Source organism: Emiliania huxleyi (genome assembly GCF_000372725.1).
Source record: "Emiliania huxleyi CCMP1516 unplaced genomic scaffold EMIHUscaffold_3, whole genome shotgun sequence".
NCBI classification, from domain to species: Eukaryota; Haptophyta; order Isochrysidales; family Noelaerhabdaceae; genus Emiliania; species Emiliania huxleyi.
The window spans coordinates 2436682-2452351 of NW_005199770.1; the positions used below are offsets into that span (position 1 = coordinate 2436682).

General features: G+C 66.3%; 5 protein-coding genes across 5 annotated transcripts; 3 read left to right on the plus strand and 2 right to left on the minus strand.

The window, feature by feature from the left end:
• Nucleotides 1-187: 187 nt before the first annotated feature.
• Nucleotides 188-1618, minus strand: EMIHUDRAFT_95747 (hypothetical protein; the record flags this gene model as incomplete). The annotated part of the gene is made up of 1 exon (XM_005775559.1): nt 188-1618. One exon carries the CDS (start codon nt 1616-1618, stop codon nt 188-190), a length of 1431 nt encoding a protein of 476 aa, XP_005775616.1.
• Nucleotides 1619-3961: 2343 nt separating this feature from the next.
• On the plus strand, nt 3962-5902 carry EMIHUDRAFT_61243 (hypothetical protein; the record flags this gene model as incomplete). Its single annotated transcript, XM_005775560.1, has 2 exons — nt 3962-4363; nt 5198-5902. The coding sequence occupies 2 exons, from the start codon at nt 3962-3964 to the stop codon at nt 5900-5902; spliced, it is 1107 nt and encodes a 368-aa protein (XP_005775617.1).
• Nucleotides 5903-6280: 378 nt separating this feature from the next.
• Nucleotides 6281-7588, plus strand: EMIHUDRAFT_95750 (hypothetical protein; the record flags this gene model as incomplete). The annotated part of the gene is made up of 1 exon (XM_005775561.1): nt 6281-7588. One exon carries the CDS (start codon nt 6281-6283, stop codon nt 7586-7588), a length of 1308 nt encoding a protein of 435 aa, XP_005775618.1.
• A 1845-nt stretch (nt 7589-9433) lies between these two features.
• Nucleotides 9434-12162, minus strand: EMIHUDRAFT_414497 (NAD-dependent malate dehydrogenase). Its single transcript, XM_005775562.1, has 6 exons — nt 12001-12162; nt 11516-11862; nt 11334-11444; nt 10924-10973; nt 9973-10066; nt 9434-9759 (listed from the first exon to the last, which is right to left on the minus strand). The coding sequence occupies exons 1-6, from the start codon at nt 12089-12091 to the stop codon at nt 9673-9675; spliced, it is 780 nt and encodes a 259-aa protein (XP_005775619.1). The 5' UTR covers nt 12092-12162; the 3' UTR covers nt 9434-9672.
• A 1378-nt stretch (nt 12163-13540) lies between these two features.
• Nucleotides 13541-15497, plus strand: EMIHUDRAFT_195831 (hypothetical protein; the record flags this gene model as incomplete). The annotated part of the gene is made up of 3 exons (XM_005775563.1): nt 13541-13747; nt 14024-14743; nt 15183-15497. The coding sequence occupies 3 exons, from the start codon at nt 13541-13543 to the stop codon at nt 15495-15497; spliced, it is 1242 nt and encodes a 413-aa protein (XP_005775620.1).
• Between the last annotated feature and the right edge of the window lie 173 nt (nt 15498-15670).

The following is a 15670-nucleotide window of genomic DNA, read 5'->3' on the forward strand; positions in this document are numbered from 1 at the left end:
AAGCCGGAAGATCCTGCTCGCGCAGCCTTACGACCACGAGGTGGGGACCCTGCCTGTCCTTCTCCCACCCCTTGTTTGGTGTGTCCGTTTTATTTATAGCACACAGGTTCGACACAGGGTTCGCACGAGAGTATGACTATAGCTGTACTGTAAGTAGTAAGACACCGTGTGGCTGACTTCGCGAGAGTCACCGCACCGGTACGGACTGCGACCACCCCTCTGCATCCCTTCTCGTAGGGCTGCTTGCGCGGTCGCGTGCACGAGCGAGATGCGTCTCTCCAGGCGCTCCTTGACGGACACCCGAGCTCGGTACGACGGGCACGTCGGAGGGATGCCAAGCCGTCGCGTCGACTTCGACTGAGAAGACGGCTGGTGACTCAATCGGCAGCCGGGCCAGCTCGTCGAGGTACTCGTCGTCCTCCTCCTCGAGCTCGTCCTCGTCCATGTCCTCAGCGCACGCGCACGCCACGGGGTGCATCTCGTCGTGCCCTTCGCCCACGCGGTACTCGCCCATCGAGAGCGTGATGCTCGGCAGCTGCTCCGACTCGTGCCACGCCCCGGTCGCCGGGTCGTACGTGACGGGCGGCCCACTGCCCATGACCACGACACTGCCCTCGTGCGCGGTGGCCGCGAGGTGGCCGTAGCCGAGTTGCCGCGGGTTCGGGTAGCCACAATGTGGCACGGGGATCGGCGGCGCGCGGCGCCACTCATCGTCACTGGGATCGTAGATCAGCATCGCGTCTTCGTTCCTTCCGTACCGAAGGCCGCCGATGACGTATAGCAGGCCGCCCACCGACACAGCGACCGCATCTGAGCGCCCTTTCCCCGGCATGTCCTTCTTCCTCTCCCACGCGCCATTGCCAGGCTGGAACCTCCACAGCTGCTTGTTGTCGTCGCCGCCGCCCGCCAGAAAGATGGCGCCGTCGAGCTCGCATGCAGCCTCGTCGCTGTGGTGGAGATCTGGCCCTGTCCCCGAAGGGGAGCGCTCGAGGCGCGTCCACACCGCCATCGCGGGCTCGAAGACCAAGCAGTCGTGCCGGAAGAAGAGGTACAGCTTGTGGCAGCACGCCGCCACTGCGGGCCGGAAGTGCGACTCGGGATCGATGAGGTCTGGAGGCACGCGAAAGTGCGACCAGCGGGAGCTGCCCACTTCTAAGCAACGGATGGGCGGGCCGAACGCCTCGTCGTCGGATCGGCTGTCATCTTCATCGTCATAGCCACCGATGAGGTAGCACCGCCCGTCCAGCAGCGCGCTTTGCGCGTGACAGCGCGCAAAGGGCAGCCTCGAAGTGACGCGCCACTGGCCGCGGATGAGGGCGTGGCAGCTGAGCGACATGAGGGTGCGCTGCGGGTACTTTTGGCAATCGGGCCAGTCTGTCACCGTGCCGCCGATGGCGAGGAGGGTGAGTATACTGCTCCCGCAGAGGCGTCGCTCCTCTTGGAGCGCCGCGCGGGAGACGCCACGGAACCGGCGGCACCCGGCGCGCACCGCCGCCTCGTCGGAGCGCGGCACCCAGGCTAGGACACGGAGCAGACAGTCGTCGTCGAGCCGCGTGAACGCACATGGGCTGAGCAGCATGTTGGCCGCCTTGACACAGATGCGCTCCCCTCTCAGCATTGAGACCGCCCAGCGCTCTTTCGACTGTATCCAAGACAGGACCGTCGCTTCAGCGCAATTGAGATCCGGCCGAGTGCGCAGCCCGTGAAGACGCACGCGATGGCCTGCAAGCACGGGGCCACTGTGGCAACCGACGGCGAGGAGCGCGGCGAGCTGGACGGCAGGGTCAGTCGCGTCAGTCGCGTCGGACACAGTGCGGGACGCGGAGCTGCGCGCGCGCATGAGCCCCCACAACCCTTACACACGGGCGCTTTTCCGAGGCCATAATGGCGCGAAAGGCCAGTGCAGCGGGTTCGGTCCTAAGCATGTGCGGTACCATCGCGGCCGCGAGAGGACGGACAGCGAGAGTCGGTGGCGGCGAGGCATGATGACCGGGTGAGTCTCACGCAAAAGGTGGCCAGCGTGGTCATATGAACACACGGGAACGGGAGAACGGTGTCGTGTGAGGTGTCGTAACATGAGAGATCTCCGCTGCCACCGCGAGGCGGCGAGTTCCACACAAAGGCAAAATGTATGTATGTAGGAAGGTGAAGAACAGTCAGGCCTGGACTGGACACCAACGCGGTATGGGTGGTTTGTAAAATGAACTCGTGGACGCTGGACAGATGATGACGATAAAAACGCGCCCGCCGCTTTTCGGCGATGGTGCGTGCCCCCCAAGTCCGCGTAGCGGTGACACGCAGCGGACCGGCCCGCACCGCGGCCACCGACAGGGACATCGAGGCGGGACAGCGGGGAGCGACAAAGGCCCCACGCCTCCTCCTCGCCGCAGTCCTCCTCAGCGTCAGCCTCGCCCTCGGGCTAGGGCTGGGGCTCGGCCTCCGCGGCTCGCCGTCGTCGGCCTCGCCCTCGCCGCAGGTCATGGAGGTCACCGACGAGACAGCGCTGCTGCCGACGGGTTCGCCCACCGCCAGCCCCACAGCGTCGCCGACGGCTTCGCCTACTGTCAGCCCCACGGCGACGGCTTCAGCCAGCCCCACAGCGTCGCCGACGGGTTCACCCACCGCCAGCCCCACAGCGTCGCCGACGGGTTCACCCACCGCCAGCCCCACAGCGTCGCCGACGGGTTCACCCACCGTGCCGGGCGGGCTCGGAGGAGCTCGAGGAGACGGCGGACACGAACAACGAGATCCTCTGTTACCTCCAAAACTTCTCGTCCCCCCAAGAGATGAGGGGCAACCTCACTGCACTGGTAAGCGAAGCAAGCCAGGAGTGCAACCCGAGCCGGCGTCGCCGCCTCGGCGCGAGTCCCGTGCCGCACCGCACGTTTGTGCACACCATTCCGGGCGAGTTGCTCTACAACCCGACCCAGTTTGTCTACATGGGCGCCGCACCCAACGGCGTCGAGGCGCTCAGCCACGTTGGCGTGGAGGCCGTGGAGGACCTCATCATCCAACGCCTCTCGCTCGAGCAGGTGCTGCTCACCTGCCACGCCTCGGCCTGGCAGCGCCCGTCCGAGCCAAGTCCGGCTGCGTGGCGCGGCTACTGCCACAGTCCGCCCACGTCGGCGACGGTCTGGGCGACCCGCACCGCAACCACGGACGGGCGCGTCATCCCGCTGCTGTGGGCCTGCCACCAAAAGGAGCACGCGTTGGGCGCGTCGCGCGCCTTTGAGTGCCACGTGCTCGAGAAGTCGCTCGTGGCGCTCTCCCCGGACAAAGAGTTCCTGCTCCGCGCGGACTGAGCCTTGGTCACGAGGCTACTTCGACATGACACAACGCTCAACGGCACTCTCTCCGGAGTCGGGGAGTTGTGTGACTGCTCCTGTGGTGGGGGCGACGGCTTCTGAGGAAGCCGTCGCCCGCGCCTTGCCTGTCGCGTGAATCGTGCTGTGCGACCGCCTTTTGTTGTGAAACTCTCTCCGTACTTCCCACGTGCACCGTAGAGGTGGGCGCGCGTGTTATTGTCCGTGCCAGTGCGCGGCCGAGCGATTATGAATTTCTTTTTATATCTTAGGCGCCTTTCTTTTCGGTGTTAGTGCCAGTGCGCCAGTCCCGTGCCTAGCGTCGTGCGAGCGGCGGTGGCCATTCTTTTCTTCGTGTGCCGGTGTGTGTGCCAGTAAAGAAAGAAAGAAAGAAAGCAGACAGCGCCAGACGAGGGATGGGGGAGGATGAAAGAAAGAAAGAAAACACACAACCCAAGGGAGGGATGGGGGAGGATGCCAGTCCGCGCCAGCTCGGCGCAATTCTTTTCTTCGTCATCGGTGTACATGCCATGACGGCGCTCACGCCGCCCCCTTCGTCGCGCGCCTTGCGCGTCCTCCTCGCCGTCGCCATTCCTGCCGCCGCCGCCCGCGAGGAGGCGCCGCCCGGCATGGTGCACATTACCGGCGCGCAGTTCGTCATGGGAGCCGAGCCGGACGCGCAGAAGCTGCGGGACGACCTCGAGCAGCAGGGAGTGGAGGTGCAGGAGTTTTGGCTGGACGCGACGGCGGTGACGAACGAGGCATTCCGCGGCTTCCGCAAGGCGACGGGCTACAAGACCGAGGCCGAGAAGTTCGGCTGGTCCTTTGTCCTCGAGATGCAGGCGACCGACGAAGCCAAGGCGCGGACAAACGCCACCGTCAAGGAGGCGCCGCACTGGCTGGCCGTGCCGGGCGCGTGGTGGCGGTACCCGCAGGGGCCAGGCTCGGGGATCGCCGACCGCCTCGACTACCCGGTGGTCCACATCTCTTTCAACGACGCCAAGGAGTACTGCAAGTGGGCGGGCAAGCGGCTGCCGACAGAGACCGAGTGGGAGTTCGCGGTCTCTAGATGCTGGACACCTCCCCACACCTCCCCACATCTCCCCACACCTCCCCATACCTCCCCGTCGCTCCATATCTCGAGGCCTAGGAGGCTGGATACGCATCCGCATCTTGCCACGAGCAGTTGAGGGCACGCACATATACGCGGTCCACAAGTTTCGAGACCTCGGGAGCGGGCAGTTATTCACACCTGGGCAGGTAGGGGATCGGGCAAGGCAGTTGTGCGGCAGTGCACATATTCGGCCGCATCCCGCTGGATTGTGCTCACTGCATTCGTCGCCCGCGTGCGTTCACGTGATTGCCTCCGTATACGCGGCGCGGTACCGCCTCCCCACCCTGACGCGTGTGTGCCCATGGCGCAGGTCGGCGGCGCGTCGTCCGTACGCGAGCCTCACCTCCTCGCAGAAGGCTTACCCTTGGGGCGAGATTAGCCGAGAGTCGCCGAGAGTCGCCGGGAGTAGCGCCTTTGCCCGTGGGGCTCAAACGGAGTACTTGTGACTGACTCAACCACGGTGAATGCATCCTTCATTACTTCCGGCGAATGTCTTCTTTCATTCAGGCGACGAGCGGCCCTCCAACGATTCCGAGTGGAGGCTCAACCTGTGGCAGGTATCTCCCCAGATCTCCCCAGATCTCCCCAGATCTCCCCAGATCTCCCCAGATCTCCCCAGATCTCCCCAGATCTCCCCAGATCTCCCCAGATCTCCCCAGATCTCCCCAGATCTCCCCCTATCTCGGAACGTGTAGTGGCCGCAAGTTGCTCACCCACGTGCATTGGGCCTTGCACATTGAACATGTCGTGCCGGCTTCTGCCCGTGTGTCCGGGGGTGGAGATGCGAGGGACTAGCCTGGCCCTTGCCCCACAACTTTGTGTGTGGAGAAGCTTACCTGAACCTCACCTCAACCTGTGGCAGGGGGCATTCCCGCACTCGGACGCCGCTCTCGACGGGTACGCGGGCCTAGCCCCTGCGAGGGCGTACCAGCCGTCCAAGGTCGGGCTGTACAACATGCTTGGCAATGTGTGGGAGTGGACAGGGACGTGGTACGCAAAGTCGTCCGGGCAGCGCGTGCTGCGCGGCGGCTCGTACGTGGACTCGCCCGACGGGTCGCACAACCACATGGTGACGTGCGCCACGCGGATGGGCAACACCGAGGACTCGAGCGGCGACAACATGGGCTTCCGATGCGCAAAGGCGGTGGAGGGTGCGCCAAAGCTGTCCCCGCGCGGCTACCAGTACTCGCAGGTCAAGAAGAAGCGGCCGCCGCCCGGTGTGGGCGACCCACTCAAGGACGGCGGCAAGGCGGCGCAGGAGCTCGTGCAGGCGATCGCCGCCAAGGAGGGCGCCGAGGGGCTGCAAAAGTACATGGACAGGATGGGGATGGGGGCCGACGTGATGATGGCGGGCGACGCGCAGAAGAAGACCGAGGAGCGGAAGCGGCGGATGATGGAGCAGGCGGAGGCGGCGGCAAAGGCGGCGGCCGACGCGCACAGCTTTGACGACCTCCGCGACGAGGACATAGACAAGACGGAGCTGTGAGGGGGGGCGAGCGAGGGGGCGTGTGGGGGGATGAGGCTTGACGCTTGTTTGTGTGTCAGCTATAACCTATATAAGCTCGATCTCTCGAGGCGCGTGTGTTGGGCCGTCGCGCGTCGGATTACTCTATCTAGACGAACCGTTAGAACCTCCGTCTTCGACGGCAGTCTCTCGCCAAAATTCTGCGCGGCCACACAGGGATTTCTAAGGAGAAAAGCCAACCCACGCAGCCGTCCGGCGTTGGAGCACTTGGTGCAGTCATTAATAAAATAACCTCACTCCCATACCTAAAACAAAACTCCCAGGGCCGGGGAGCAACAGCAAAAAGCGCGCGTGGTCGAGAGCACCATAGCGGCGGGCGCTCTGTGTGTAGGCATAGAAATGTCGAACTCCGCGCAGGCGCAAAACGCGGAGGCGGAAGCAGCCTCGACTTACGTCGAGCCGGAGAGCCTATTCGCCCAGTGCACCGCTGCGATTGGCACGCGCGCCAATGTGCGCCTCCTCCGGTGGGACTTCCTGGACGATCGCGCTCGCCGCCTCGCGCTGGCGACGACAGACGCAGAGCGTGCGGCGCTCGCGCTGCCGAGGCGGCAGGATCTCGAGCGGGACCATCCTGCGGCGTTCTATTCGCTGGATGAGCTGCAGGCGCTGCCACGAGGCAACAAGGCCTTTGCTGGTGGGCCGCTGCCGCTCGTAGCCGTCTCGTACTGCTGGCGCTCTGCTGCGCATCCCGACCCGTTTGGGCAGGCGCTCGTGCGGTTCGCCGCCGCCGTACGGCACGCGCAGCGTCACCGTGCGCAGCGGCACAACGCTCTTCTTCCCAAGGCCGTGGCCGTCTTCTTCGACTGGTGCTCGCTCGACCAAAAAGATGCGCAAGGCAACCGGACGGACCAGGAGCGCGCATCCTTCCAAGGCGCGCTTGCGTCCATGCAGCTATGGTATGCCCATCAGCTCACCACCGTCTTCATGATGACCGACCCCGCGACCGACCCCGCGTCCGACACGCTCGTTGACTCGCTGTCGTATGGCGCTCGCGGGTGGCCCACGTTTGAGTCTCGTTGCGCGATGCTCGGCAAGCGCACCTCGCAGCACGCGTGGCCGCTGCTGGTCGATGTGGCCGCCCTCGGATGTGACGCCGGCCGCACCGAAGCCGGTCAGGCGCCGCGCTACCCGCCGCTGCGGCCCGACGAGTTCCACGCGCTGCTCGCGACGAAGCGCTTCACGAATGGTGCAGACGCGGAGCTGGTGGCGAACCTGTACACGGCGACGGCGCGCGAGGTGATTGGCGGCGCGAGCATGCTTAAGTTCGGCGGCTTACAGTGGGGCGACGCTGAGCTGGTCGAGCTTTGCGCGTGGCTGCCCCACTGCCAGAAATTGCGCACGCTCAGCCTCGTTGGCAACCGCATCGGCGACGGCGGCATCAGGGCGCTCGCCGCGGTGGCGGCCAGCGGCGGGCTGCAGCAGATGCGTGATCTCAACATTGGTAGCAACGTCATCAGCGACCGCGGTGGCCGTGCGCTGCTCAAGGCCATCGAAGCGGGCCACTTCCCGGCGATGACCAAGCTGGAGACCCATGGCAACCGCGACCTCTCGGAGCTCATGCGGACCAGGCTGCGCGAGGCGTTGCGCGCACTCGATCGTGAGAGGGCGGCGAGGGCGAGAGTGCGCACTTCGTCGGGAATTAACTAGCTCAAGATCTCTCTAGTCCTGACGCTCAGGCGGCCCACTGCTTTCTTGGGTGTGCGCAATTTGAATTCTTTTTCTCGCGATGTCTGCCCCGTCGCGCCGCTCGCGCCTCGCCACCGCCGCCACCGCCACTCCCTCGCCAGACACGCCGGCGCCCGCCCGCCTCCTCGACCTCCCCAGGGAGCTCCTCGTGCGCTCCCTGTCTCGCTGCGACCCCGCCGACATCGCTCGCGTCGCGGCCGTCTCGCTCCTCTTCCACGCCTCGCTTGCGGAGGAGGGCATCCGCTTGTGGGCGCAAGAGTGCGGCTTCGAGCTGCCGGCGCAGCCAGAGGACGAGAGCTGCACCGTGCGTTGGCTGTGCTTCGTTGCGCTGCTGTGCGAGTCCAACCCGCCGGCGAGGGCGGCGGCAGGCTTTCAGCACAGCGTCTTCATCGACGGCGAGGGGCGGCTCTCGTCGTGCGGCTCAGAGCCGATGTTCACTCCAGGGCTGCTCGGTCACGGCGAGGGCGTGACGCGGCTCAACACGCCGACCCGCCTCCCGTCGACGCTGGGTGAGCGCGCCGTGAGCGTGTCGGCTGGAGATGCCCACAGCCTCGCCCTCACTGGCAGCGGCACCGTTTGGAGCTGGGGCCAGGGAGGCTTGGGCGCGCTGGGCCACGGCGACGAGGAGGAGCAGCTGCTGCCGACGAAGATCGAGGCCTTTGCTGACCAGCGCGTCATCGCCGTGTCGGCTGGACAGCACCACAGCCTGGCCATCACCGCCAACGCCGTCTTTACTTGGGGCAAGGGCGGAGGCGCTTGCCTAGGCCACGGAGAGGACCTGTCGAACCAGCTGCTGCCCAAGAAGATCGAGGCCTTTGCTGGCCAGCGCGTCCTCGCTGTGTCGGCTGGACGCGATCACAGCCTCGCCATCACCGCCGACGGCGCCGTCTGGTCCTGGGGCTATGGACTCTTTGGCCAGCTGGGCCACGGCGACCAGCGGAGCCAGCTGCTGCCGAAGAAGGTCGAGGCCTTTGCTGGGCAGCGCGTCGTCGCTGTGTCGGCTGGACCACGCCACAGCCTCGCCCTTACCGCCGACGGCGCTGTCTGGAGCTGGGGCGATGGAGAGTGGGGCCGGTTGGGCCACGGCGACGAGCAGCACCAGCTGCCCAAGAAGGTCGAGGCCTTGGCGGAGCGGCGCGTCGTCGCTGTGTCGGCAGGAGGCGGGCACAGCATCGCCCTCACCGCCGACGGCGCCATCTGGAGCTGGGGCGATGGAGCCTATGGCCAGGTGGGCCATGGCGACCAGCAGCACCAGCTGCTGCCCAAGAAGGTCGAGGCGTTGGCGAGTCGGCGCGTCGTCGCTGTGTCGGCTGCAGCCGCGCATAGCCTCGCCCTCACCGCCGACGGCGCTGTCGCTGCGTGGGGAAAGGGCGATCGCGGCTGCCTAGGACACGGAGAGGACTTGTCCAACCAGCTGCTGCCCAAGAAGGTCGAGGCGTGGGCGCCGGGGCAGTGAGGTGCCTGCGTAGTTCCTAGTTGGACAAGGAGGGGATGCTTCTTCTCGCGGAGCTCAACGAGGAGAGGGTTCGGCATCACGGCGGGGTGGAGCCCGAGGGTGGACGACCCGAGCCCGAGGGTGGTCGGTGGCGGCGGAGACGTGTGGTATGCGGGGGCGGCGGAGCCGGATGAGTCTCTCTTAAACGTGAGAGCTGCAAGCTGTGGCGCCCCCGGCGCGCCACCCGCCACGGCACGCGCGCTCTCTGTCGATCTCTGGCACTGGGGCGTGACGCGTGTGGGGCTCTCGCCTCTCCGCGGCTCTGTGATGGTGAGTGGGGAAGCGCTCACGTCACGTGGACAGTGGTCAGTGCACACATCGAGAGTGTTATCCTTTAGCGACACGCAGAAGCCAGAACGAGCCGAGACGTCGACGCGCGGAAGAGCCGGGTGTGCACATGCTCGAAGCGCGAACACACCAAACTGGCACACATAAACTCACTGTGCAAGGTGGATAGAGAGTCGAGGACCGAATCATCAAAAGTGGCGAGCCAAGCGGCAAGCGCTGCAAGGCGCGCGAGCTTGACGGGCGCCCCCTCCAGCGGCACCCTTCAAGCGGCGAACTCGTTTCTCGACGCGTACTCGAGGCCGGCGTCGATCTCGTCCTTGAGGGCGGGCGTGAGCGCCGCGAGCCGCTCCTGCTCAAAGGAAGGGGGGGGGGGGGGTGAGTAGATGCGCGGGCTCGTCCACGACATGTCCGCGACATGTGCATGTGCATGTCCATCCCCCCAGTGCGCGTCGAACTCGGCTGCTCTTGGCGCGCGTGCGGGGCAATCTCGGCTGATCTCGGCTGCCCCTCGGCTGATCTCGGGTGGCCTCGGCAGAGCTCGGCTGATCTCGGGCGATCTCGCCTTCTCGTGCGGCGACAGGTCGCCGAGCGGGTGGACGGTCTCGACGCCCTTCTTGCCAAAGGTGACCTTTGAGGCAGAAAGGGCAGCTCGGTCAGATTCCAGGGGGGGGGGGGAAAAAAGGGGGGGGGGGGGGAAACCTTGGAGGCAAAATAGGGGAACTTGGTCACCCTCGACGCCCCGTACCCGCACTCGGGGGGCGGCGTGCCTAAGAAAAGTCCCGGAAAGGTCGGGGAAAGGTCTCGGAAAGGTCGGGAAAGGCCCGGCCCCGGGGGTCGGCGTGCCCCCAAGGGCCCCCAAAAAAGGGGTTTCCCAACCCGGGGGCCGGCGTAACCCCTTGGGAGGGGGGGGGTTCCAAAGGGGTTTTTCATAAGGTTTTCTAAGAAATTTTCCAATAAAATTTTCGGGAAAAAGGGGCCAGGGGGGGGGAATCTCCTTTTTCCCCAGTCTAGAAGGAGGAGGGGGGGTTTCCTCGATGAACCTCATAGTGACGCGAGATTTTTTTGGTTTCCCTATATAGCCCCCTTTAATAACTTATCCCTTCCCCTCTTTTTCCCTCTTGAGAGAGAGAGAGGGAGAGAGAGCGTTACACATAGATTGGGGGGGGGAGAAATTCCCCTTTTTTTTGAGGGCCGGCACTTCCGCGGGGGGGATGGTCCTGGCGCCCTTTTCCTGGGGAGCGTGACAGGACCCTTCAAACCGGGCCAGGACCTTTCCTGGACACGTTTGGGGCAGGGGACTTCCGGGACACTTCCGGGAGGGGTCCCCTGTTCACAGCCCTCACCCCTGGGAGAGGAGCGGCAGGTTTGTGGTCCCAGACGAGCTTCCGTTTTGGGCTGTTTGATGGGCCTTGCCCCCCCCCCCCCCCGCCCCCCCCCCCGAACAGGACGTGACAGCGTGCCCCTTGTAATGTGGGGGAGTGCGATGTGTTCTTGTCGTTTGCTGCCAGCTTGCTCCTGCGAGAAGAGCGGCAGGATCGTGGTGCCGGCGTGGCCGCCAATCACCTGCAGGAGGCGTGCGCAGCGCGCGTGAGTGAGTCCGCGTGTATGTCTGGCAGAGAGTGTGGAGAGAGAGAGCGAGAGCATGAGAGCGAGAGGACGAGAGTGAAAGGCTGAGAGAGAGCGCGGCGTTGAGTGGGTCAACTGCGCGGCGGCGGCGGTCTCTTCGGTCCCCCGCGGGAAGCCCCGCGCAGAGGACAACAGCGCCCGTCCCACACACGCACAGACGCGCACAGACATCATGCTCGGGCACCCCCCACAGTGTAGTGGTGTGAGCACACAAGTACTAGCAGAGTGCACCTGCCTTGGCGGGTGAGGCAAGGTGTGGATTCTTTTTTGGTGTGGTGGGCGTGAGGAGTCTATCACCGGGATGGAGATGTCGCCGACGGGCGCGCCGGTGATCTCGTGCACAAACTTCTCGGCGCGGACGCAGTCGAGCGTCGTCACGCCGACGATCTTGCACGGGTCGTGCCCCGCCTGCGGGGAAGGTTCCGAGAAGGTTCGTGGAGGGCCCCTGGCGGTCTCCACGCCTGCCGGTGGCCCGCAGCCTTCTTCCACAGCTCGCACATGGCGGGCACGACCGAGTTGACGGGGTTGACGATGAGCGCGATGACCGCCTCGGGGCAGAACTTGGCGCACGCCTCGACGATGTTCTTTGCGATCCCCGCGTTGATGTTGAGCAGCGCGGCGCGGTCCTGCCCCGGCTTGCGTGGCACACCGGCTGGAACGAGCACCAAGTCGCACCCGGTCAGGCACTCGCCGGCGACTTCCGCGGCGCGCGCGTCCTTGTCGAAGGCGTACGCCTTCACCTTGGCCGCCTTGTTCAGGTGGCCCAGGTCGGCGGCCACCCCGTCCGCGGGGATCATCGCGATCGTCAGGTCGTACACGCACAGCTCTGGAGGAGGAGGCACGCGCGGCGGAGGCGTGAGGGTCGGGCGTGGCGCGCGGGCGCGAGGCGGGTGCGGGAGGGGCGAGGGAGGTCGAGAGCGCTCGGCTCCGCGGTGACCAGAGAGCGTTAGGAAGCTGAGCACACCCGCCACGTTCGGGTCCATCGCCATGAGCATCGAGAGCGGCTGCCCGATGCCTCCCGCGCCGCCGACCACGCAAACCTTGTAGCCTGGCATTCTGCTAGCCTGAGGGTGAGTGAGAGGGTAAGTAGCCCCACGTCGCGTGCCTTACTTGGGTGATGAAGCGGCACTCAGAGCCGAGGTTTGCTGCTGACAAAAGAAGAATTCGGTTCGTCATGCGGGGACACACAATTCCAGAAATGGTGGTGTCCCCGCTCCTCGCTCGCCCGGGCGGAGGGCATGGCCGCGGAGGAGGCGAGTACACGCTTGCCAGGCCTTCCTCCGACAGCCTCTCGGGCAGACTGTGACTGAGGGTCGGCTTTGCGTGGCGTGGCCCGTACGCTGCGCTGCGCAAGAGCGCGGCCGATCGCCTAGAAGCCCCTCTGATGAGTGGTCAGATGAATAGTGCCCAAGAGCGAGGGATACGGAGGGGAGCACAAATAGGACGCCCAGCCCTGCCCTCGTGCCGCCGAGTGCGTATCCTATGCGAGAGAGACCCCCTGTACCCGTGCCCAGCCCTCTCCGCGCCGCGATGCGCCCTCCCCCCTCGCTTTTGCAAAATCCTGCAAAGGTGGGGACGTGTCTGTCCTCGACCCAGCCCTTATTTATTTATTTATTCATTGAGCTGACACGTGTAAGGGGCCGTCTAAACCGCCGAGCTCGGCACTCTCCCAATGCTGGCCCTCGTCGCGGCCGCCCTCTCGTTCTCCTCCGCGCCGGCCGAGTGCGCATGCAACCCGACGACGACCTCCCTCGACCACAGCCAGAACGAGAACACCAAGGTCGCCACCGCCGGCGGCTGCGTCAAGGAGCACTTCCAGGAGGGGGCTGCGGAGGTCGTGTGGTGCGACACCGACGTCGCGAATGGCAAGTGGGGGGTCTGCGGTGAGATCGACGGGGGTCTGTACGAGGCCCTCGAGGCGGGCTACGGGCCAGGGGCAAGCCCGCCTGGAGGCTTCACGGGCAAGAACGTGTGCCCCGGCAAGGCGGCTGCCCCGGTGGTCGAGGTGCGCTCCTCTCTCTCACCCCATGGGCAGACGCGAGTCTTACTGGCCACACACATGCGCCTCCCGTTCCGCGCAGGTGACCACCGTGTATGTCAACGGCACGTACTCCAGCTTCTCCGAGGGGGCGCCTGAGGCTTGAGGCACTAGGCTCCTGCTTCAGTGGGGCCCGGGGCCCTCTCGGTCCCACGCAAATGTGATCTATCACCTCCGCCCCCCGAATGAGGACTGAAACTGCTGCACCCTGTTGCCGCCACGGCAAATCCGACCCCTTTCCTTGTTGTGTACTTTTAGCTTACTGGGAGAAACTCTCTCTCTTGTTGTGTGTTACCGGATATGTGGGCCCACTTTTGGCACGATAACATGTCTAACATGTCGGGCGGGCGTCGCCTTCAAGGCCGAGGTTTGACATGAAGAATTCGCGCCGGGTCTGCGCACACATAAGAAAATGCGTGATTGGCTTATTGAGAGACGACGCCACAAGCCGCGCCGACGGTCCAACATGCTCTCGGCGATGCTCGACGGGTCCACGGACGGCGAGCAGGCCCTCCTCCTCCGCAAGATGGCCAAGCGCGACACCGTCACCAAGCTCAAGGCGCTGGGCGAGCTCCGCGAGGCGCTCTCGGCGCACGGCGCCAGCTGGGCGGCGGAGCTGATGCCGCACTGGGTGCCGCACTTTGTCCGGCTGAGCGGCGACGGGTCGTGGCAGGTGCGCGAATCGGCGTGCGCGGCGCTGGGGCAGCTCGCGTCGCTGCTCGGCCGCCAGCTCGCGCCCCACCTGCGGCCGCTGATGGCCGCCTGGCTGTGCGCAAAGCACGACCCTCACGGCGGCACGGCGGCGGCGGCGGCGGCGGCCTTTGGCGTCGCATTCCCCAACCCGCGCAAGTACGCGGACGCGCTCCTCTTCTGCCGCGACGAGCTCGCCCGCGGCCTCGCCGAGCGCGCCCTCTCCGCGCCGCCGGCCGCCGCCAGCGACAAGGACGAGGCCGCCGCCGCCGCCGACGCGCACGCTCGCCGGGTTGGCTCGGCGCTGCGGGCGGCGTCGCACCTGCTCGCGGTCGCTGCGGAGAGCGGCGAGGCCCCTGCGTCGGGTGCGCGTGCGGCGCTCGAGGCGGCGCTGTGCGGCGGCGAGGTGTGGAGGCTGGGGAGCGCCGCGTCGAGCTTTGTGCGGACGGGAGCGTACGGCTGGGCGGGATCCGTCCTCTCCCACTCGACCGCGCTGGCGGCGGGCACCGCGGCCGAGATGGCGGGGCTGCTGCTCGGCGGCCTCAAGGAGAGCGAGCCCGCCTGCCATGCCGCGCTCTGGGAGCCACTGCTGCTGCTGCTGCGCGACCACGGCGCCGCAGTCTCGTGTAGCGAGGCGGCGCGCCACACGCTGCCGCGCCTCGTCTCACTGCTCGAGCACGGCTGCCACGGCGCCGCGCCGACCGTCGCGCGCGCGCTCCTCCCGCTCGTCTCCCTCCTGCCCGCCCCCCTCTTTGAGCCGCCCGCCTCCGCCGCACTCCCGCCCGCCGCCGCGCTGCTGGCCGCCCTTTGGCGGGGCCTGGGCGCGTCGGCGCTGCCGCCGCAGCACGGCGCCCATCTGCTGCGCGCGTACGGCGAGCTGCTGCAGCTGCTGGTCGTGCGCACCTCCGCCCGCGGCGCGAGCGCGGCGCCCCTCTTGCGTGAGGCGCTGTGCGGCCGCGCCGCGGCCGTCGTCGGCGACGTCCCTAGAAGCGGAACGCGTTTTCTTTTGTCTCCTACCTAGCGCGCGAGCGCGCGAGGGGACACGGGCTCAGCTGTATTCGAGCCTGTGGGAGTCCGCTGTCTTCCGCTGCACTCGTACCCCTCGTATTCACGCGGTGCTCTGAGTCCTCCGCACACAAGGCCGTCCTCCCGCCCTGATGTTGGCGTTTTCAGCCACGCAGGCGGCGACGCCCCGCAGAGGATCTCGCCGGACGAGGCGGCGGTGAAGGCGCCTAGATGCGGGGTAGAGAGGTAGAGATTGTCCTCCGATCGGAGGACACGTGTTCGCTGTCTTGGCGGCCGGTGCGCTCACTCCCCCTTCCGCCCCAACGCTTGGTATGTCCATGGCGCACATCTCTCGCCATCTCCCCCGACATCATCCCCCTCTCGACTCTCCCGCTCGCCGCCGTCGCCATCAGGGTTGCGTACTCCCGTGCCGGGCCAACCGCACCTGCGCCGACGGCGAGGGCGCCTCAGAGCCGCTCGTGCTCGACGCGTTTGCAATCGGCCGCCTCTGCTCGGGCGAGATCCGCACCTGGGACGACGACTACCTCGTCTCGCTCAACCCGTGGCTCGTCGGCGTGGGTACCGTCCCGATCGTGCTGCAGCAGGAGCCCTCGACGTCGCACACCATCGCCGTCCTGCGGGACAAGCTGCACGCACTCCGGCCGCGGGCGTCGCTACTGGCAGGAATTCTGAGTCACCATCGTCGGGACATGCTCCAGGCACTATGACACCTCACGGAGCCGGACGGCGCCTTCTGCCCGGAGGAGCATCCTTCATCGCCGCGGGTAAGCTCTTGCCGCCTGCACGAATAGTACTCGTTTCCCATCCTCCCCAACCGAGGCGCCGCCCCCGGAAAGCTGGTACAGCCCTGCCACTTGCACAATGCAAACAATTGAATGAA

Coding starts and splice junctions, on each gene's coding strand:
- EMIHUDRAFT_414497 (XM_005775562.1), bottom strand. CDS start 12,091: ATGCCAGGCTACAAGGTTTGCGTGGTCGGCGGCGCGGGAGGCATCGGG. Junction 11,863..12,000: donor GATGGACCCGAACGTGGCGG/GTGTGCTCAGCT, acceptor CTCCTCCTCCAG/AGCTGTGCGTGTACGACCTG. Junction 11,445..11,515: donor TGTGCGAGCTGTGGAAGAAG/GCTGCGGGCCAC, acceptor CCTTCCCCGCAG/GCGGGGCACGACCCGTGCAA.